This window comes from Spathaspora passalidarum (genome assembly GCF_000223485.1).
Source record: "Spathaspora passalidarum NRRL Y-27907 unplaced genomic scaffold SPAPAscaffold_4, whole genome shotgun sequence".
NCBI lineage: Eukaryota > Fungi > Ascomycota > Pichiomycetes > Serinales > Debaryomycetaceae > Spathaspora > Spathaspora passalidarum.
Genome location: NW_006767428.1, coordinates 594,046 through 613,934, shown reverse-complemented (window position 1 = coordinate 613,934; position 19,889 = coordinate 594,046). Strand labels below are relative to the sequence as shown.

At 38.5% G+C, this 19,889-nt stretch overlaps 16 protein-coding genes across 16 annotated transcripts; 8 read left to right on the top strand and 8 right to left on the bottom strand. All coding sequences in view use genetic code 12, as the record gives it.

Annotated features, from left to right (window-relative positions):
* Positions 1-21: 21 nt before the first annotated feature.
* Positions 22-1,795, bottom strand: SPAPADRAFT_61260 (uncharacterized protein; the record flags this gene model as incomplete). The annotated part of the gene is made up of 1 exon (XM_007375383.1): positions 22-1,795. One exon carries the CDS (start codon positions 1,731-1,733, stop codon positions 1,230-1,232), a length of 504 nt encoding a protein of 167 aa, XP_007375445.1.
* Positions 37-1,041, top strand: SPAPADRAFT_138601 (uncharacterized protein; the record flags this gene model as incomplete). The annotated part of the gene is made up of 1 exon (XM_007375384.1): positions 37-1,041. The coding sequence occupies one exon, from the start codon at positions 37-39 to the stop codon at positions 1,039-1,041; it is 1,005 nt and encodes a 334-aa protein (XP_007375446.1).
* Positions 1,796-2,336: 541 nt separating the features above from the next.
* SPAPADRAFT_61259 (uncharacterized protein) lies at positions 2,337-3,280 on the bottom strand (the record flags this gene model as incomplete). The annotated part of the gene is made up of 1 exon (XM_007375382.1): positions 2,337-3,280. One exon carries the CDS (start codon positions 3,213-3,215, stop codon positions 2,949-2,951), a length of 267 nt encoding a protein of 88 aa, XP_007375444.1.
* A 3,043-nt stretch (positions 3,281-6,323) lies between these two features.
* SPAPADRAFT_61257 (mitochondrial 54S ribosomal protein mL58) lies at positions 6,324-6,935 on the top strand (the record flags this gene model as incomplete). The annotated part of the gene is made up of 1 exon (XM_007375381.1): positions 6,324-6,935. The coding sequence occupies one exon, from the start codon at positions 6,350-6,352 to the stop codon at positions 6,860-6,862; it is 513 nt and encodes a 170-aa protein (XP_007375443.1).
* An 87-nt stretch (positions 6,936-7,022) lies between these two features.
* On the top strand, positions 7,023-7,621 carry SPAPADRAFT_61256 (Sm-like protein; the record flags this gene model as incomplete). The annotated part of the gene is made up of 3 exons (XM_007375380.1): positions 7,023-7,056; positions 7,113-7,350; positions 7,408-7,621. 3 exons carry the CDS (start codon positions 7,048-7,050, stop codon positions 7,548-7,550), a joined length of 390 nt encoding a protein of 129 aa, XP_007375442.1.
* Positions 7,622-7,744: 123 nt separating this feature from the next.
* Positions 7,745-8,401, top strand: FUR1 (uracil phosphoribosyltransferase; the record flags this gene model as incomplete). Its single annotated transcript, XM_007375379.1, has 1 exon — positions 7,745-8,401. One exon carries the CDS (start codon positions 7,745-7,747, stop codon positions 8,399-8,401), a length of 657 nt encoding a protein of 218 aa, XP_007375441.1.
* Positions 8,402-8,405: 4 nt separating this feature from the next.
* ARP1 (actin-related protein 1) lies at positions 8,406-9,647 on the bottom strand (the record flags this gene model as incomplete). Its single annotated transcript, XM_007375378.1, has 1 exon — positions 8,406-9,647. The coding sequence occupies one exon, from the start codon at positions 9,645-9,647 to the stop codon at positions 8,406-8,408; it is 1,242 nt and encodes a 413-aa protein (XP_007375440.1).
* A 131-nt stretch (positions 9,648-9,778) lies between these two features.
* SPAPADRAFT_139723 (uncharacterized protein) lies at positions 9,779-10,267 on the top strand (the record flags this gene model as incomplete). Its single annotated transcript, XM_007375377.1, has 1 exon — positions 9,779-10,267. One exon carries the CDS (start codon positions 9,779-9,781, stop codon positions 10,265-10,267), a length of 489 nt encoding a protein of 162 aa, XP_007375439.1.
* Positions 10,212-10,844, bottom strand: RPO26 (DNA-directed RNA polymerase core subunit; the record flags this gene model as incomplete). The annotated part of the gene is made up of 1 exon (XM_007375376.1): positions 10,212-10,844. The coding sequence occupies one exon, from the start codon at positions 10,813-10,815 to the stop codon at positions 10,330-10,332; it is 486 nt and encodes a 161-aa protein (XP_007375438.1).
* A 132-nt stretch (positions 10,845-10,976) lies between these two features.
* Positions 10,977-12,212, bottom strand: QCR2 (ubiquinol--cytochrome-c reductase subunit 2; the record flags this gene model as incomplete). The annotated part of the gene is made up of 1 exon (XM_007375375.1): positions 10,977-12,212. The coding sequence occupies one exon, from the start codon at positions 12,162-12,164 to the stop codon at positions 11,058-11,060; it is 1,107 nt and encodes a 368-aa protein (XP_007375437.1).
* Positions 12,213-12,281: 69 nt separating this feature from the next.
* On the bottom strand, positions 12,282-13,699 carry SPAPADRAFT_61244 (GPI-anchor transamidase subunit; the record flags this gene model as incomplete). Its single annotated transcript, XM_007375374.1, has 1 exon — positions 12,282-13,699. The coding sequence occupies one exon, from the start codon at positions 13,672-13,674 to the stop codon at positions 12,403-12,405; it is 1,272 nt and encodes a 423-aa protein (XP_007375436.1).
* Positions 13,700-13,794: 95 nt separating this feature from the next.
* SPAPADRAFT_61242 (mRNA splicing protein) lies at positions 13,795-14,307 on the top strand (the record flags this gene model as incomplete). The annotated part of the gene is made up of 2 exons (XM_007375373.1): positions 13,795-13,841; positions 13,898-14,307. 2 exons carry the CDS (start codon positions 13,833-13,835, stop codon positions 14,240-14,242), a joined length of 354 nt encoding a protein of 117 aa, XP_007375435.1.
* A 54-nt stretch (positions 14,308-14,361) lies between these two features.
* Positions 14,362-15,457, top strand: SPAPADRAFT_61241 (uncharacterized protein; the record flags this gene model as incomplete). Its single annotated transcript, XM_007375372.1, has 1 exon — positions 14,362-15,457. One exon carries the CDS (start codon positions 14,385-14,387, stop codon positions 15,396-15,398), a length of 1,014 nt encoding a protein of 337 aa, XP_007375434.1.
* Positions 15,413-16,825, bottom strand: VPS4 (AAA family ATPase; the record flags this gene model as incomplete). The annotated part of the gene is made up of 1 exon (XM_007375371.1): positions 15,413-16,825. One exon carries the CDS (start codon positions 16,781-16,783, stop codon positions 15,476-15,478), a length of 1,308 nt encoding a protein of 435 aa, XP_007375433.1.
* A 574-nt stretch (positions 16,826-17,399) lies between these two features.
* On the bottom strand, positions 17,400-17,730 carry SPAPADRAFT_61239 (uncharacterized protein; the record flags this gene model as incomplete). Its single annotated transcript, XM_007375370.1, has 2 exons — positions 17,400-17,620; positions 17,667-17,730. 2 exons carry the CDS (start codon positions 17,728-17,730, stop codon positions 17,400-17,402), a joined length of 285 nt encoding a protein of 94 aa, XP_007375432.1.
* A 196-nt stretch (positions 17,731-17,926) lies between these two features.
* On the top strand, positions 17,927-19,849 carry SPAPADRAFT_50743 (MCT family MFS transporter; the record flags this gene model as incomplete). The annotated part of the gene is made up of 1 exon (XM_007375369.1): positions 17,927-19,849. One exon carries the CDS (start codon positions 17,927-17,929, stop codon positions 19,847-19,849), a length of 1,923 nt encoding a protein of 640 aa, XP_007375431.1.
* Between the last annotated feature and the right edge of the window lie 40 nt (positions 19,850-19,889).

Below are 19,889 nucleotides of genomic sequence, written 5' to 3'. Positions count from 1 at the left end.
ATTTATTCCCACTTGCAACAACGTCTACCACACACCATGAAGATCCTCCTAGTCACACTCCTACTCTTAGCAGTAGGGTATTGTTCCATTGGAGATACATTACCTGAGTTCCAGACATGTCTCGAACACTGTCAATGCACCGATAGCTCGTGGCTATGGTCGTGTGAATCCGTTTGCAACTATCAATGTCAACAATTGATAACAAATCAACGGGAGAGTATAGGGTTGGAAATGGTTCAATTCTACGGTAAATGGCCATTTATCAAAGTTTTTGGAGTTCAAGAGTTCTTTTCAACGTTGTTCTCCCTTGGAAACTTCTATGTCAACTATCACAACTTGTTCAAGCTTCTACGTCAATATCGTCGTGGTGGAAGTGGATCAGAATATCAGGTCATGTACTCTCAATATGTGATATTATTAGTTGCCAGTTGTATTGGATGGATATTCAGTACTGTGTTCCATTTCCGTGATGTTCCCTTGACTGAAACCCTTGATTATTTCGGAGCATTTGCTATAGTATTATCCAATTTGAATGCAATCACGGTTCGTTTCTTTCAATTATATAAACATACAATCATATTGAGGATCTGGCAAGCTTCATTGGTAATGCTTTATATTTATCACACCACTCGTTTGCTTGATTTCTGGGATTATCAATACAATATGCAAATGAATGTGTTTGTGGGATTAACAGCCATGATACTATGGATCGCCCATTCCTTATCTAAATACCGAGAATTTCAATCACATTTCCATATATATAATAATTCGATACAAATATTACCATATGAGACTAGATTGCTTACCAAATTGAATTATTTGTGGATTTCCAGATCAAGTCTTATTCCGCTAATTCCAATATTCAATAATATTTTCTTGCTTGGCGGTCTTTCATTCGAAATGAATGACTTTGCTCCCATTGCAAGATTAGTGGATGCTCATAGTTTATGGCATTTGACTACTATATTTCCTAGTATTATTTGGCATGATTGGAATATTTGGGATATTGAGCTGTTGAAAATGGTTGACTCAATGAAATAGATACACAATCAAGGATTAAATTTGGAAAGCACTTACAATTCAGACTTTAGGTTCACAGAACTTAGACCTGCTAACGTACCAAGAGGTCTAGGTGGGCTAGCTAGAGGGGGGCAAGGTCGGAAGCTCTCTACTTTGCATGATGATGGACTCAACTTTGTTTCATTATAGACTATGTACAGATTGTAAAACTATTTGAGATTCCTAAATACTTGCATCCAATCCTGATAATAGCATTTGTCATTCAACACTTCTGTAGTTTGTTGCCGTATAATATTCTCCACTGTCTCTTCATTATGAACCCAACTATCCAATGCATCACATTGAGCAAACTGCTCTCTCATTTTATTCTGATGGGCACGTAAGGCGTATGGATCGGTACGTAAATCAAACTTTTTATCTAATTGGGCAAACGTTTCTTCCGTCTCTCTCGTTTGAGCATTGACTCCTTCTTCACTTTGTTTTCTCAACTCTTGGGAATAATTCTTGCAGTAGGAAATCACCTCACCACGTCTCTTCCATTCGCTGGCAACCTTATTACGGAAATATTCACCACAATCATCCACCTTTACTTCATTCAAGTGTTGCCTGATGGTGTCATCAGTCAAGTTTCTTGAAGCTCGAAGAAATGCCCGGATTCGGGATGAGGAGATACAACTTTCGGGAGTGAGTAAATTTTGCTGGGGAACACCCATGTTTATGTTCAAGTGTTGATAAATATTATTGTATACCTGCTGTATCCAAGTTTGTCGTGATTGATCGAGAGAGAAAGGTTGGATTGGTAGGTTTGCCATCCGAAAAACTTATGCAACACTTTGACTTGGCTACTGTGCAGGACAACAAATAATTCCAGGTATCCAAGGTACAAGTAGGGACTGTAGCTTAGACTATGTAGGTGGTATCACTATATCTCTATTGTTACTTATTTGTTGAAACAGATAAAGTTGGATTCGGTTAAGATATGGGATAATTGTTAGGATATTACCCGGAATAATACATTTGCTGTTATTTCTTTCTTTCTTGTCTTTAGTATGTTGATATGGATCTTACCTGGCTCACTTTACAATACAGTAACTTATGCAGCCAGTTGCATCAATATAAATATCTCGTGCAAACTCTTATAGTTCTATTCAAATGAATATTGTTGCCCTTAGGATAGTTTACTGCCCGTGAAAAAATTTAAACAAATTTACGGGTGGTAAAAATGTTGCTCATACTAACATTAGCTGTTATTGAACTTAACCTTAGCCAGAGAAAATTTATGAGAATTAGCTTACAAAAGTAGACATTAATTTTTTAAATGTGAAAATATTATTAAAACTACTACTATGTGATGAATGTGTGGCAACGATGACAAGAATACATGTAATACTTTGTGGATCCCCCACCGTTACACAATATATAAATAAATAACCTAACCGTGAAATTTTAGCCCTATTATGTCGTTATATCAACCAAAAACGGAAAGTGGTATCTCAAAACAATGCTTGACTAAAAATAGGTTTGCTTTCTGGGATGCAATTTTTTTTTTTTTCTAGAAGAAAAAATAAATAACACCAGGGCTTAAATTTCATGTGACGTAAAAATGTAGCAACGAATATGACGAAATGGGAATGACTGAAATACCAATTAAATGTGAATAGGGTTAAAAAAAGTAGCTTTCTGAGGCTTAGGTAAACATGAAAATGAAAAAAAATCCTAGGTTTTTACGTTTATGACGTAAATTCGCAGTACTTTTTATTTTTCTTTTTCGGACGACAGGTAAAACAACGAAACTTTGAATGCAAAGAACTAAAACGGGTTTTTGAAATGAAGGACGTAGTCAACATATGAATTGTAGGTTTTTGTCCATATGTATGACTCTTGATGCAATTTGGATTTTCTGATTGAAATCAGACCAATAATATTGATTATACTGGAGTTATTGGTTTTGATCTTTCCTTGGAGATTGTTCTTCTTCTGAAATATGACCGAATAAATTTGTATAAAGTTACCGAAATAACTAAAACAATTAATAATCGGAATATATTTTCAACTTCGAACAAGTCTGATAAGTCAAATGAACGTAAATCATTAAACATGTGACATATGCTAGATTTTGGTGGCTGTGTGGATGACTTGGCATAAAATTGGTGCTCACTCAATAAGAGCTTATCACTAGTTGGTGAAGGGATCATTCTGATAATTAAGGAGTAAGAAAAGGCAATCCTAATGTGTTGTGAATTGAAGTAAAGCGAAAGATCGAAAAGAAACTTGTGAATCAAAAAGATGTGTCGATATATTTAAGGGGAAGATCCATCACTTTTATATTTTTTTTTTTTTTATTTTGCCCACTGTACAATTATTATTTCTTTTTTTGGATTTGAAAATATTGATTTAATTTTTTTTTTTTTTGGACGTACATTTAAGCGCCAGTGGATATTTCACGAATTTTCCAATCTCGTGTTTCGTACAGATTGCGCTTTTGCTCTTGCAAGCTAAGATTTACTTCCTCTACACTGTTTGACGATTCGTTAACTTTTGACGATACAAGCAGATCCTCGTTAAGATCTCATTCAGCCATAAAACAACAAGTGATCAGCGACAATGATCGGACCTAACCATTCCATTGTTACTTTGTGTTTGCTGAAAGTTATTAATAGAAAAAATAAAAACAAATAATTTTTGGCTGTAAAAAAAAAAAAATTAACAACTCTTTCGTCATGCAAGTATGCTTAATTTAGATTTCGAGATTGGTTCCTTTCAAGATTTGCCGATTATGTAATAGCACTCGGCTCACCATGTGGTCATATAAACAGACTCTTTCCAAATTTCTAATTCTGAAATTTTAAGAACACATGAAATTATTCTATAACTAAAATTTTCTAAAAGTCAGACTGGCACATATTCAACTAGACACCTCACGTCACATACTATTCTCCACCAAACTGTCACAAGAGATCTAACGAGTGTGGTTACAAGCAAGTGTATGAAGCAGTTACTTATGAAAGATTGGTTAGGACCATTTAACTGCATTGCATTGCCTTGCAGATACCATGGTTAAGACAACGTTAGTACACACAAATGAAATGTATTTGTTTTATTGGTGAAAATCACTTCCAGTACAACCAAAATCTTGTGCTGTGAACTATGAATTCAATAATTTTATCTTTCGCTAGATGGCATGCAAGTATCAGTCGCTGTGATCTTCGTGGTGCTGCCAAGTATAAAATCGTCTTAATGCCAAGACTGTGGATTTAACAATTCATTTTATTCTATATACTAACTTTTACACCAGCAAGGCATAATTATCACGGATTCTATCCAGGCATCAACTCACATGAGCTTGCTCGTTAGATCACGTAGTTGGGGCTTAACAAGGACGACTCATTTTTTTTTGCATAATTCAACCCACCAAAAAAATATTTTATTTTTGCTGCCCAAGCCACCTCCATAGTGTGTTAGAGCTTGGTAGCAAAATTCAACCGATAATAATATCCCTTTCCCCAATTTCACATCCTTGATGAGTTTACCCCTTGAACAGTTTATCCTGTTGCAAAAAATACCTCGCTGTGAAATATTCTATACCCCTTTTTAAATCATAAATAGCACACGACCTATTTGAGAAATGGGGTCAAGAAATGCTAATTTGAAGTTCCAAATAGATCCGTCTAGTTAAACATGGTAAAAACATTTCTTTTTTTCACAAACTTGTCCAAGACTTTCTCATCCATGTAACAACTTGAATATGATATTCTTGCCTTTAATGTACGGATAGCAAAAAAATTTTAAAAAAATAAAGCTGATTCTTAATCAGAAGAATTCCGATACCGGGAGTCGAACCCGGGTCTGCTCGGTGAAAGCGAACCGTGCTAGCCGTTACACTATATCGGACTTTTTTATATTTAATTTTTCCGATTTTAAAATAGATTACGTAAAGTTCTCGAAGCTATATACAGGACTTCCGGTTAGCTGATTAACCATGTGACCAGTATTGCTGTTTAATAAATCTATAAATGGGTTAATAAATCGTTTACTAGGAACATTTTAAAGTTTATCTGAGCTTCTATAACTGTTTTATTTAATTCAAATTGCGATTGTGTTATTATTTTGTTGATTTTCTGCTCACACACTTTTCTACAATTTTTAGCCAAAACTTTCCAATAATTGCACAACTGGAGAACATTGGATTATGATATATTACATTAATGGTTTTTTTTTTTCATCATCTAAAAGCGTAACCTTCTTTAATACCAGAGTAATGAAATCTCTAATGTTAATTTTGGATAATAGATTCCTCAGCCGGCAAGTGTCATAGAGCATAGGATCCCCAGCCTACTATCATGATCTTGCCAAACCTATAATTATAGGATCATCAACCTATAAAAAACCTCAGATTCTGAAGCCTTCAATTTCTAAGTTGAGCAACGCAGTAATAGGTTTGTCAAATCTCAATTGCTGGTTCATCAGCCATCAGAAGCCGTACTTTTTGAAACTTTCAGAGATGTTAGGTTCATATACTGTCAATCATAAGTTAGTGAACCCATTAGCACACATTTATTTGGCTTAAAATTTTTGAAGCAAGTACACCAAAATACCGATAAGCTTTAAAGCTTCTTCAGGAGTATTGCCTTTGCTTCCAGGCTATTGAGATACTAAGTTAAACTTTGGGTAATGAGATTCAACTGGTGCAATCAACACTCAGAGGCTGTATTTTGAAGTTGCTCGTGAGAAAACCAAACACTCACACCCCATATCCGAATACACAATCATAACAACTGAATAATTGCTGGCGAAACTGGATGTTCAGGCGCAAAACTGAATACTGTTATTTTTAACTGCGATCATAGCAATCAGACCCGCCCCCCCAGCACATAGTGCGATTTCTGAACAAACAAGATCAACAAAATATCACATCTGATATGGTATACATATCTTTACTATTTCCTCACTTTTTAACCTTTTGAGGATTCTCAAACAGCAGCTTCGCTTGTTGTGCATTCAAGTTAAACAGTGAGTAACAAGTGTTTGGACTGATCACTAACATGTTCAATTGTCAAAGAACTGGGGATTGGAAAAAAAAAGCAGCTAAATCTAGTACACCCCTTCGTTTTGATTTCTTTTTAATACTATATGACAATTATCCACTCCTTAACCAATTTGAATCAAACGTACAATATCAATTTGCACCCATGATTTCGAAACGGTTGTACCACAATTGTTTCTCACACGACTTTTTTTGAAATTTTTTTTTTTCCTAACGAAAACTTTTCAGATTTCTTCGAAATGATATTGTATGGCAACAGTAGCTCCCTAGATAATAGAATAGACCATGATCAGAACATCCATACGTAGGATTTCCAACAAATCCATACCCTACGAACCAGTTCCTAAAAACAAGTACAATGCCCAAAGATCGCAATTTAATTTCAAACCGCAAAAGACCTCGGGGTTAGTTCATAATCCTCCAGCAGCAATTATTAAACCATACATGCAAACCCCCAACATATTCTTGCCAGCCAACGATCCAAGACGTCATTTCAACACTGCTCCTTCCCAGAATTTCACTCAGCAAGACCTTGAATATATGCCAGTTCTCAAAGAATACAAACCCCAGGGCCAAAGAGATTATAGCATTACTGCTGAGACGATTGATGCTATTAAGAAGTTAAAAGAGAGTGATCCTGAAAACTGGACCCTTAGTAAACTCAGTAAAGAGTTCAATATAGAAGCAAGAAAACTTGTGCACTTCCTTAGACCAGATAAGAAGGAGAAGATTAGTGAACACAAGATACTTTCTGAAAGAGCAAGAAGAAAAGAATTATGGTTAAGAAACGAATACTAGAACTGCCATAACATGCATGTACATAAACCTCAAGCATAGTCTGTAAATAGTTTATAATACTAGAGTATTGAGTACTTATTCTGTAGATGTGAAATTTTTCACCGTTCGCGCACTACTTTCAATCCTTCAAAAAAAAATGTTCAGTATCAACCAACATCAACAGTAGACCACCACAACCCAATACAATGTCAGCAGTATGTATTGAACTTATCAGATCTATCTAATGGAAACTCTACTAACGCGCGTACAGCAACAAACACAACAACAGCCCCAGGGCCAACAGCAAGAACAAAAGCAACATAGAAGAAGAAATAATCAAACACCAAAACAAGAAGGACCTAAAAGAGAAGCCATTTTAGACTTAAACAAATATAAACACCAAGAAATCAAAGTTAAATTCGTCGGTGGAAGACAAATCACCGGAGTCCTTAAAGGATTTGATCAATTAATGAATTTAGTATTAGAAAATGTCAAAGAACAACTTAGAGGTATGTATATACAGTCAATTGCCATTAGATTTAACAGCCCTTACTAACACTTTCTAGACCCTGAAGATGATACTGTATTAACCAAAGAAACTCGTGATCTTGGCTTAGTTGTGGTTAGATGCACTTCCTTGTTAACCATTTCCCCAGTTAACGGGTTTGAAATTATTGAGAATCCATTTGTACAACCACAAGAACAATAGATTAGTGTGTTTAGTAATATAAGATGTATTATACTACAATTGTAGAGAGTTCCATAGTACACATCGTACACGCTGTACGCCTGTTCGTAAATATGAAAAAAAATGTCTGGCTAACCCCATCTCAAAAAAAAAAAAACACTGAATCAGACAAAAAAAGATAAGCCACTTATAACCAGTCACCAACTACACACGCCATGGCAGAAGCAAAAGAAGTAGACAAGAACGTTATCTTACTCCCTCAAACTAACCAATTGATTGGGTTATACTCGATTATCCGTGATCAAAGAACTAAGAGAAGTGACTTTGTCTTTTATGCTGACAGAATCATCAGATTGTTGGTTGAAGAAGGGTTGAACCAATTGCCCGTTGAAGAAGCAATTATAAAATGTCACGGAGGCCATGAATACAAAGGAGCCAAGTTTTTGGGTAAGATCTGCGGTGTATCTATTGTAAGAGCTGGAGAGTCCATGGAAATGGGGTTGAGGGATTGTTGTCGGTCAGTGAGAATTGGAAAGATTTTAATTCAACGTGATGAAGAAACAGCCTTGCCTAAGTTGTTCTATGAGAAGTTACCTGATGACATTAGAGACAGATATATTTTCTTATTAGACCCGATGTTGGCCACCGGTGGGTCAGCTATGATGGCCGTGGAAGTTTTGTTATCTCGTGGGGTTAAGCTGGAACAAATCTTCTTTTTGAACTTGTTGGCTGCTCCTGAAGGTATCAAGGCGTTCCATTCCAAGTACCCTGACGTTAAGATTATTACTGGTGGTATTGATGAGAGATTAGATGAAGATAAGTATATCGTACCAGGTTTAGGTGATTTTGGTGATAGATATTACTGTATTTAAAGGGTTACAAACACTTTGTATGGATAATGTCGGGGTTTTCATGGTATTCTTGTGATGTGATCCACATTTTCTTGAATGTTGACAACCCAGCCAAGATTGACCCTCCGATCCAGGTGGAATATTTTCGTTCTGGGGGTGCAAATATCTTTAGTTTCATTTTCGTGTCATAGCTTGCATCTCTATCTTTATTCCATATTGTATTATTAGAACTGTCTTGTTGATGTTGTAATTGTTTTAATTCTTTTAATAACCTGTCTCCGAAGTTCTTAAGAAGGGTGTTACCACCAGAAAGAATGATGTTTTGATACAAGATTGGACGCAAGTCCATATCGGTTTTGGAAATGGCCAATGATGTTAATTCGTGTATTCCTGGTGACTCGTTCCCGATTAATTGAGGATTGAATAAGATTTCTGGAGCTCTAAATCTTTCGACACCTAATTGGATATTATGACCATCCGGGAGTTTATAAGATGCAAACAAATCAGATGAGTCGCCCGGGGCATTAGTTCTATAATGGACGCGATACAATTTTTCATCTCGTGTGGGATCTTTAGATATAAAACATGAAGACTCTTTAATCAATCTGACAATTTCCAATTCTGAGCTACTCTGTAAATTTATCCCCGACATTCGTCTAAGATTGAATGATAAATGTTCAGTGATGTCCCTTCCAGCAACATCCATTCGTTTAATAGACGACGGCAAGGAAAACCCTTCATATACAGGGACAACGTGACTTACGCCATCACCACTATCTATAACTACACCGGTGGTTCTCCCCGAGGCATACAACGACAACACTGCTTGGATAGACACATAAATGCACGGAACATTAAACAGTTCAAACAATATCTGGCACATTTTGTTCCTATTATTTCTCGGATTCAACGGTGCTTCCGTGATAAGCAACGGGTGCTCCTCGGCGTTGGTCTTTAAATCTTGCGTGTATACATTATACCACAACTTTTCCATATCGGCCCAGTTGGTGACAACACCATGCTCAATAGGGTATGACAATTTTAGCAATCCCCGATTTTGTTGGGCGACATCGCCCACAAATACTTCTTCCTTAGTGGTTGGTTCATCTGACATTAATAGCGATCCAGCCATGATCTTTTGATACTTGGGTCGACCGACAATGGCAGATGCGTATGTTTTGGGTTGGTCCTCGCCGGCAAACCCAGCCTTGATATTCCCGGATCCATTGTCTATCACTACGGGTTGATTGTATAGGTTTCCTTCCATGGTAGGGTGTGTCTTGTGTGGGTGTGATTGGAAAATGTAAACACTGGATCAGATTTTTTTTTTTTTGTTTTACAACCAAAAATATTAACCACCAAACACGTAAAGAGCAGACAAGACCAATAGACAAACAAATGCTGCACTTAAATTCACTTACATCGACACAAAAGACTCAGTTGAGGAATGCATTTGCGTTAATAGACGGAGAGACCAAGGATTCAGTCATCACAAAGGACGATTTACGCAAGTTGTACTCAACCTTGGGGTTACCACCACCCACAGAAGACCAACTAAACAGCATGCTAGGCGATGAAGACAAAGGGATAAACTTCACCCAGTTTCTGAACATCATGGCTAAGGAGTTGCTGAAGTTTGAAGACAGAGCCGTGATATATGAAGCACTCAAGACATTCACCAACGACGAGAAGTCAACCGGATTAACTATTGACCTACAAGAGTTTAAAGAAGCCTGCTGTTCAGTACAACTAGGAGAAATCGGATCAGGAGATCACCGATTGTCGAGATCGACATTTGACAGATTGGTACAAGGATTTGTTCAAGAACAAGTCAATGGTAAACAGGTTTTTTTAGCAACCAAGTGGTTGGATGCTTATATAGACTAACTAACTAACTATACAATATGCACGTACACATAAAATACTCTCTATGCAGCGGGATACACCCTCTATTGATCCACAATCAACTCATCACATCCCCAATCTTCGTAAGAGCCATCAGGCAAGTATCTTCTTATAACCAAAGGCACTTTTCTTTGAGCCAACTCCTTCATGGCAATTTGCAAAGGATCGGTCTCACCTTCAATGTCAACCAACACAGGGGCATTAAGAGATATTTGAAGGGCCCGGGTACCCAAGATTCTAGCTCGTTCGTATTTGGTCATGTAGGGAGTGGTGGTTCTCTTTTCTTTAGGAATAGACAACTCCTTGGCAGTCTTCTGTCTGGTTTGTTGCTGTTGTAATGCCATGGTGGCATCGTCTGGTCCTAAACCACCGTTGACTATTGTTCGTCCATCTGCAGCTTTAACATCGGCGGTATCAGCTCCATTGTGTTCTGGTTCTTGAAATTCTTCATCGGAGAAATGATCTTCTTGATCAAAATTGTCATAGTGTTCTGCACCTTCGTTGAATGCGTTATCTTCGTAGTCGGACATGTCTATTGTATTTGCGTGTCTATGATAATGTTATAACTAGTATGTTATATGCTTGATATTGCACATCTGAAAAAAAAAAACATGAAATGGAAAAAAAAAACATTTGGCCAAAACGCACGACCGGTTATGAACAGAACAGATTTTGCAATCAACTGTTAAAGCTTACTTAGACATCGTGTATTTATTACGTAGACTGTTTATATTTTGTATTATGTATATAAATGACAACTTGGTCACACTATTTATAAATCGCTAGCATAAGGTAACACATCAACATCACCAATAGCAACGTAGTTGAAGTCACCCAATGGAGCTTGGGCAGCTTCAACCTTGACATCTGCAGGAGACACCACAGAGGATTGTAAAGCCAAAGCCAATTCAGCAGACTTGACGGCGTTGGTCAATTCAGAGTTGGCAACTGAATCGACAATCTTCTTGGCTTGCTTGATACCTTGGGCAACTTGGGCACCGGTACCGGAAACAGAAACAACAAACAAACCAGCATCTTGGTATTTGTAGACTTGGGAAGCACCACCAATCTTACCCAATTGGGTGTTGGCACTTGGTAAAATGGCAGAACCAATGGCAGCGGAGAGAACTTCGTATTTACCGAAATCAGCTGGCTTGATAGGAACACCAATTAAAGCAACGGATTGACCGCTGGCTCTGATTCTGGATTCTTTACCCTTGAAGATTTCGACTGGAGTGGATTCAGAGGCACCGGCTGGTAATTGGGTCAATAAGGATTCTTGAACAAAGCCGAGTAAATCTTCGCTGTTGGCACCGTCAGCAAGAACGGAAACGTTACCGCTCTTGAAGGATTCTTGAGCAAATTGTTGAACTTCTTCACTGGAGATTGGGGTGGTACCATCGTAGAGCAATGGGTTACCTAACCCCTTTCTGAAGGATATAGCGTGTAATTCTTCCAAGGCATTGTAAGCATTGTCGAGTCTAGCGGCTTGGTATTCGGCTCTGGCGGCTGGCAAGACGACTTCAACGTATTCGTGAGGTCTGAACTGAGTACCGGCCAAAACGTTACCCAAGGCTTCGACATAGTATGGTAAATCAGCCTTTAAAAATTGAGTGTTTAAGATCAAGGCGTCTCTGGTAACTTGACTGGAGAAAGCACCACCCAATAATTCGGACTCTCTGGCAAATCTCAATGCTGACTTGGATTGGGTGTTTAAAAATGTGTATTTGGATAATAAATGAGAAAGACCGGATTTGGCACCATTCTTGGAACCAGCGTTTTTAACAACGACGGAAAGGGTGGTCAATTCAGAAGCTGAATCTCTAGCAGCGACCTTGAGGGCGCTGGCAGCAGAACTATAGGCACGACGGGACAACATATGGTAATTATTTCTGGGAAATTGCCTGGTAAATAGTACCAACTACTGGAAAATCAACTTTAAATTTTCACGCTTTTTTTTTTCTGTGCAAGATTTTTGGTTAGCCAATACAAAATTCACAACACTTGATTGGAAGGTTTGTTATCACGTGATACAACACTCTGTACCAGACCATACAATACTATGTATGAATACTAACTACAGTTAGCTAAAGCGTTACAAAGATTACTATGAACATCTATATCTGTGCCAAGTTCAACTTGTGGACATCTTCAATCTTGTTATCCAAGGAATAGTCGTAAACCAACTTGCCCCAGAGTAAATCCAAGATAATCAACACATGAACAACCCCCCAAATCAAACTTATACTATAAAAGAAATTAGAATTACCTGTTCCTAACACAATCCAACAGTAGTAGAAGATTGGAAACAACAACAACGAAATCAACATGGTTAAGCCAATAACATAGGTGTATCGGCAATATGGGAATATCGTTACTTTGAAAATGGGTAATATCGACAATCCAAATCCTAAATCTCCAATGGTGGGGTAGGACTTGGTGAATGATAACCAAATGTATACCAATACGATGGCCAAGAACGAGTCTCCTAACTTCTTGTTTGATCTGAATTGGAATAATCTGATGGTGATGGGAATGACATAGACCAAGGTATAGATATTGAACAAACCAAGGTAAAATGGCGTGAAAAAGTCAAACATTTCCGTGAATATGTACCACCACAATCCCACATTAGGAGTGATTTTCTTTAATAAGATGTTTGTCAAGTAACATTGGTCGAGGAAATTCCACGACGATGTACACGTAAAGGAGGACATAATGAGCAATGCCACCGCAGCAAAGTATATGGCAAACCCTTCAATATAAACCCGGTGGATATTGGTGGGGGTCATGGCATGAGCAAATGCTATAATTGGTGGTAATAAATACACCGAGTTGAAGGAAAGGTATGTAGAAATACCCAAGGCAATCATTGATCTGGGGACGTTACCTGTGAATATGACTTGGTAGATCGATTCCATAAGGAACACCCAGGTAAACACAATTGTCGAATGGGCCAAGTTGGTCAACACAATTAACGGGTTAAACAAGTAGAAACTGGCAATGATATCATCACTAAACCGTTCATTCTTCTTGCCGTATCTCTTGGCTGAGTAAAAGTTGTACCACCGGTTAATCTGGATTAATTTCCAGGCAATAAACAAATCGCACAACGTGTACACTAAATTGAACCATACTTCTTTAAACGGCAATGACTGGAATACGGAAAGGATAATGACTAGCAATGGTGGATGATGGTTGACGCCTCCGTCATACAAGTCAATTCCCTGTTGTAAATAGTAGAATGCTTCTTGTAATGATTTGTATGAGTTTATGGGTGTGGATAGTTCCACGGTTGATCCAAGGGCTTGGACAACCAGTGGGATGAGTGAAGGTATCAAGAATCTGAGAAGACCCCCAATTACAAACACCTGGGTTAGTTTTTGCATGGTTGCTATTGCTGTTGCTTATAACTATGTTGAACAAGTGTTTGGTTGTCAAATTTTCGCGTGTTGTAAAAACGACATACAAAATTTCATAACCGCAGGCAACACCAGCAAAGAGAAAAGGAGAGAGAGAGAGAGAGAGATAGCACAGCTTACACATCATGTCAACAGTATGTATCATACAACACAGTATGCCAGCAGCTTACTTGATTACTAACACACGCAGTTTCAACCAATAAATCCCAAACCATTTCTCAAATCGTTGATTGGAAAACAGGTCATAGTCCGCCTCAAATGGAATAAAACAGAATATAGAGGAACATTAATATCCATAGACAATTACATGAACTTACAATTGGACCAAACTTATGAAATCATATACGAGGTAGAAGATGGAAACGAAACCAAGAAAGAAGAATCAATTGGTGAGATATTCATCAGATGCAACAACGTCCTCTTTGTAAGAGAGGCCAAGAGTGAACCACAAGAAACTGAAATTGAAACTGAAACTTCAGTAGCGACTGAACTGAATGGAAACGAAAACGGAAACAAAGAAATGGAAACCGATTAGTCCTTGTATAGTCTTTGCATAGTCTGTATTAGTATACTACTAGTTCAATGTATTATAATTTCTCACCAACAATTTCTCTCATTTTTTTTTTGTTCATCTGGAAATACCAAAAGTTTGATATCTTTCTTCTTTAGCCAAAAGCATGTCCGAACAACCAGAGGTAGCTCCCTATGGAGGATTCATAACCAGAACTCTCGACGTAGAAAAAGAGAGAGAAGAAAAGTTGAAAGAACAAGCTATTGAAGTCAATGTTAATAGCCACACTGAAATCATCAGACCTGAGGCCATTTACATCACTGGTGTAGACAGTTTATCTACTGATGACATCAAGGCATTTGTCGATTACTACTTGAACTACAACGTTATTGAAACTGTCAATGAAGACGAGACAAAGAACATCACTTATGAACCACTTCCGTTTGATGACCAAATCCAATTCAAGGTTGAATGGATTAATGACTCATCCGTCAATATCAGATTCGATACTCACGAAGAAAGTGCTAAGGCTTTACACAAAATTTCCATCACACAAGGTAATCCAGATGTAATTGATACAGACGAACCCCCTGTAATTTCATTTACCGACCCTCAATACATAAACAACATTATTCAATTGCGAGAATCAAAACCATACACCCCTGTTATTCAATTCCGTAAACAGCAAAGCTTGGTGAATAGATTAGGGGTCAAGCCAGAGGCTGAAACAGAAAGCACTGAAAAAACTGAAAACACCGAAAACGCAGAAAGCGCTCCTGTCGAAGAATCAGCTATGGAAGAAGACGAATCTTCGGTTGTTCTCTACACCAGACAATCATTCCAACTGGATAGAAAAGTCAAGAATGCTGCTCAATACTCTCGTTACTACTTGATCCATGGTGAGCCGGAAAGAAAGCCTTATAGAAAACACAAGAGAAGAAGAGAACCCAAACCTGAACCTGTCGAAGAGCAAGAACCAGAAGAGGACTTGTTTGCCGACAGATTATCATTTATCGAAAATAGAAAATCTCGAGAACCTTCCGCTAGAGCAGAACAATTCGATAATGAAGAAGACTTATTCGCGGACAAATTAAGACAAAGGGAAAGATCAAGATCTCCAGTGAGATCAGCCCAAAGATCTAACTATCGTCATAGATCGAACCGTTACAGAGAACGCTAGACGTTTGTACTATTATTGTATCAATCTTGTTTAATTTTACAAAAGAACTGAAATATATGCAAAAAGTAAAAACACTCTTAATTACCCTCTTGTCCAAAATCATCAGTAAACTTGACATGTTGAGCAATATCGGCCTCATTAACTGTTGGTCTATTATTCTTAACTGCCTTTATAAAATCTTTAACTGTCAACGGAGGCTCCTTCAATTCGTCGGTGCCAATTTCCATCCAATTCATTTCTCGTGCTCCTTCGTCTCCTGGAGAACATGGAGTTAATCTCTCCTTGCCATCTTCGTCAATAACCGGTTTGAAATGAGTTGCCTGCTGAATCTTACGAATTGGTTGCATCAATGCATCTCGAACACACACGGCAACATCATGACCGGAATAACCGTCCGTCATTTCAGCCAATGTTCTTAAATCATGTGGAGTACATTCACAAGGAACTTCACCAATATTAATCTCAAACATTCTTGTTCTAGCTTCAACATCGGGCAAGGGGATGTAAATTCTTCGTTCAAATCTACGTCTAACAGCGGCATCCAATTGCCATGGGATATTAGTGGCCCCTAAAACCAACACCCCTTGCGAGTCATTACCCACCCCATTCATTTGCACCAATAATTCCGTCTTGATTCTTCTCAGGGCTTCACTTTCTCCTTCACCTCTAGGTCCACATAAGGCATCGACTTCATCAATAAAGATAATCGAAGGTTTGTTTTCTCTGGCCATGGTGAATAACTGTTTGACCAATCTTTCTGATTCACCCATCCATTTAGAAACCAAATCTGACGAAGAGACACTGAAAAATGTCGAATTGGCCTCAGTAGCCACGGCTTTGGCTAAATAAGATTTACCAGTACCAGGAGGACCATACAACAAGATCCCCGAAGTTGGTTTTCTATTACCAACAAACAACTGGGGGAACTTGACAGGAAGGATAACTGCTTCCTTCAATGCTTCCTTGGCACCATCCAACCCGGCAATATCTGACCAACTAACATTAGGCTTTTCTGAAAGAATAGCCCCGGCCAATGCCCCTCGTAACTTCTTGGTATCGGCATCATCTTCATCGCCTCCACCAGCGCCATCCTTCTTTGCGGCCTTGGTCGATCCATTACTTGAACTCTCGGCCGAGTTCAGCTTATTCTGTTGCTTTTCCAAATGATCTTTCAATTGCTCTGCCCGAGTCAAGTACTCGGTGAATTTAGACTTGACTAGCTCCTTAGATTTGGGGTTCTTCTCGTACTTGATTGCCAACATTAAATAGTCTAACCCATTGTAATACAACTTGTATGCTTCCTCGTATCGGGTAGCTGTGTCGGCATCAATCGCCTTTTGCACTAAATCAATCCCCTTGCTCAAAAAATCAGATGCTCCCGACATGCTATCACGTAGTAAATATGTTTTAATGTGTCAAACGCCCCCCTCATTCGCCGAATGATAAACTGAAATCTATCTGGAGAATCAAAAGGGAAAAAAAAAGAAATCACAAAGTCATGTGATACGAGTCACATGGAGAAAAGTGCGGCGCATGCGGCGCACGCGGCAGAGAACCTAGCAGGTTCTAGAATGCATAATTTATTTTTTAATGAATCAAAGTCGTCACAACTAAAACATGACCATCATATTTTTTTTGATAACCTCATCCCCTCTCCCTCCTCCCCCCTTTCGAAGGTGTAAATAACAACGGAGATCTCCAAGATATAAATAGGACCAATCAGGTTGTTCGATTTTTAAGCTATTTAAGGCGGGACACATGCAATAACCACCTGTCGGACTTCAGAACAGCACATGATGTAACAAAATGGAACCCTAAAAATAGAAACATGGCAAGATAACTTAGATGTATTTTTTCTTTTCTGTCGTGTCAAAAATAAAAAAAAAAACTTTAAAGAAGAGTGGGCTTCCGGATGTTCCCCTATCGGGTGGTTCCGTAGATATCGGGGGGGGGGTGTAGTAGTCATATGTTTCAACTTGATTCAAAGCCTCTGTATCCGAGTCATGACTCACAATCTCCAAATCGATGCAAGTAAGATGAAGTCACCTTGACAATAGATACGCAAAGAACAGATGCAAACAATAGCACGGAGTAAAAATTTAATACAAATGGAAAGATCTTTCTCCAGGTGGGGTGAGTTTGGGGCAAGGGGCGTAACCGAGAGGAGTATAAGTGATCAAAAGGACTAATATTTTTTTGTTGCAACCTAGTAACCAATTGCCCTATTGGGAAATAGTGTAGGAAAAACTCACCTGACGAAGCCAAGACCGAAAAAATATCCAAGACAAAAATCAAACAAGTCACGGTTGCAAACTTTAAAAGTTTCAGTCATTATATAATACTATTATTACTCATCGCTTCGCTTGGCAATCTTGATGGCATTCGCGTATTTGCACATATATAGCCGTGGATTTCCTCTTTTTTCAGATTTTGCTTTTCCGTAGGAAATATTATTCAGTACATCAATTGACTAATCATATACAGAGTAGCATTTGCTACAACCAAAATAATAAATACATAATATTAGCATGTCCGAGTTACCACAAGATTCAAGTTCATCAATTTCACCTCGAAATTCGATATCCTCCAAAAAGGACGATTCCAGTGAAAATTCAGGATCAGAATATGTTGAACCATTGACCAATCATGAAGAATCGGAATCAAGACCACCACGTAGATACTCAATCACATCATTCAATTCCCAAAGGAGTTCAGGATCACTTTCAAGATTGTCAAATTTAACTGGTATTTCCCAAGTGTCGTCTGTGATTAGTGCCATTCGTGATGATAGGTTATTAGATGCTGATGAGGAAACACGGGCAAGATACGCAGAACGTGGTCGCGCTGCTTCCATCTTATCAGCAGAATTAGACAAGGCCACCATACGTAGCTTAAAAAAGAGAAAGTCAAGGGAACTGCTTGAAGCTGGTGCCCCACCTAGTGCTGAGGTTTTAGAAGAAATAGAAAAAGTCGAAGAAGAAGAAGAAATAGAAGAAGAAGGTCTTCCACCTCAGGATAAAGGGTTTGCATGGTTCGTTGCCTTTTGTTCCATGTTGGCTGCATTCAGTACTTGGGGTGCCAATGCTGGGTACGGTGTTTTCCTTGGATTTTATTTAAACAATAATGTGTTCCCGGGAGCTACCAAGTATGATTTTGCCTTGATTGGAAGTCTTGTTAAATTCTTGGGCCATTCATTATCAGCCGTGGCTGCCCTTATTCTTAAAGTCCTTGGGTTTAGACTTACCCTTTTTGTGGCTATCATTTTACAAACATTGGGATATATGCTTGGGTCATTTGCCACCAAGATTTGGCAACTTTATTTGACCCAGGGTTTGCTTGTGGGGCTTGGGTTTGTCCTTGTATACATCCCGGCTTCATTGGTGCTTCCTGAATGGTTTAAAACTAGAAGAGCTACTGCATTTGGTATTTGTGTTTCCGGTACTGGATTAGGAGGTGTGGTGTTTGCCCTTTCCATTAATAAAGTCATTGAGGATACAGGTGGGTTTAGATGGGCTCTTAGAATGGTGGGGTTTGTTGTGTTGGTCGCAACTATCATTTGTGCCTTTGGTATGAAACATAGACGCAAGCAAAAAATCACCTTGAAAGAATCATTATCGGCAACATTCATTAAAGATACCGTCAAGATTGTGTTTGACTTTAGAGTTTTCAACAATGTCGGATTGATTTTCCTTGTTTTATGGTATGCTATTTCACTTATGGGTTACACATTGATGATCTTCTCCTTGTCTTCATATGCTATTCTGGTTGGGTTAACCCCACACCAAGGGTCAAGTCTTACTGCCATCCTTAATGGATTCCAAGTTGTTGGTCGTCCTTTGATCGGGGCCGTGGCAGATAGAATTGGTCGTGCCAACACAGCTGCAATTGTCGGTGGTATAAGTACAATTTTGATGTATGCATTCTGGATTAATGCTTCCAGTTACGGCTCCTTGATTGCATTCAGTGTTTTATCTGGGATGATTATTGGGTTTGGTACTTGTTTATCACAACCATTATGCGCTGATATTCTCGAAGACCATTTAGAATTGTTACCTGCTGGTTGGTCAGGTTTGAACATGTTTGTGTCCCCAGCCGTGCTTGTCACTCAAGTGATTGCTTTATCGTTAGTTAGAGAAAATAACGCTAGACCATACTTGAACACACAAATCTTTGCTGGTGCCGGATTCTTAGCATGTGTCTTTTTAATTTTCCCCGTTCGGGAACACTTGATTTCCAACGTGTTAAAGAAGAGACTTGCTGCTGCCCAACAGCAATTGAAAGATATCAGACCAACCACGGCTGCTGGTTATTTAAAGGCCAGTGCCTTTGAAGAGAGCGATAAGTTGTTGGAAGAGGAAATACTACGTGATAGAATCGAAAGATATAATCGTTTGTTGGAAAGAAACGTTCTGGCATACCTCATGAGAATGGTGTACCCAATCAGAGTCTAGAACAAGCACCCCGATCTATACGATTTAATAGTTTGTATTT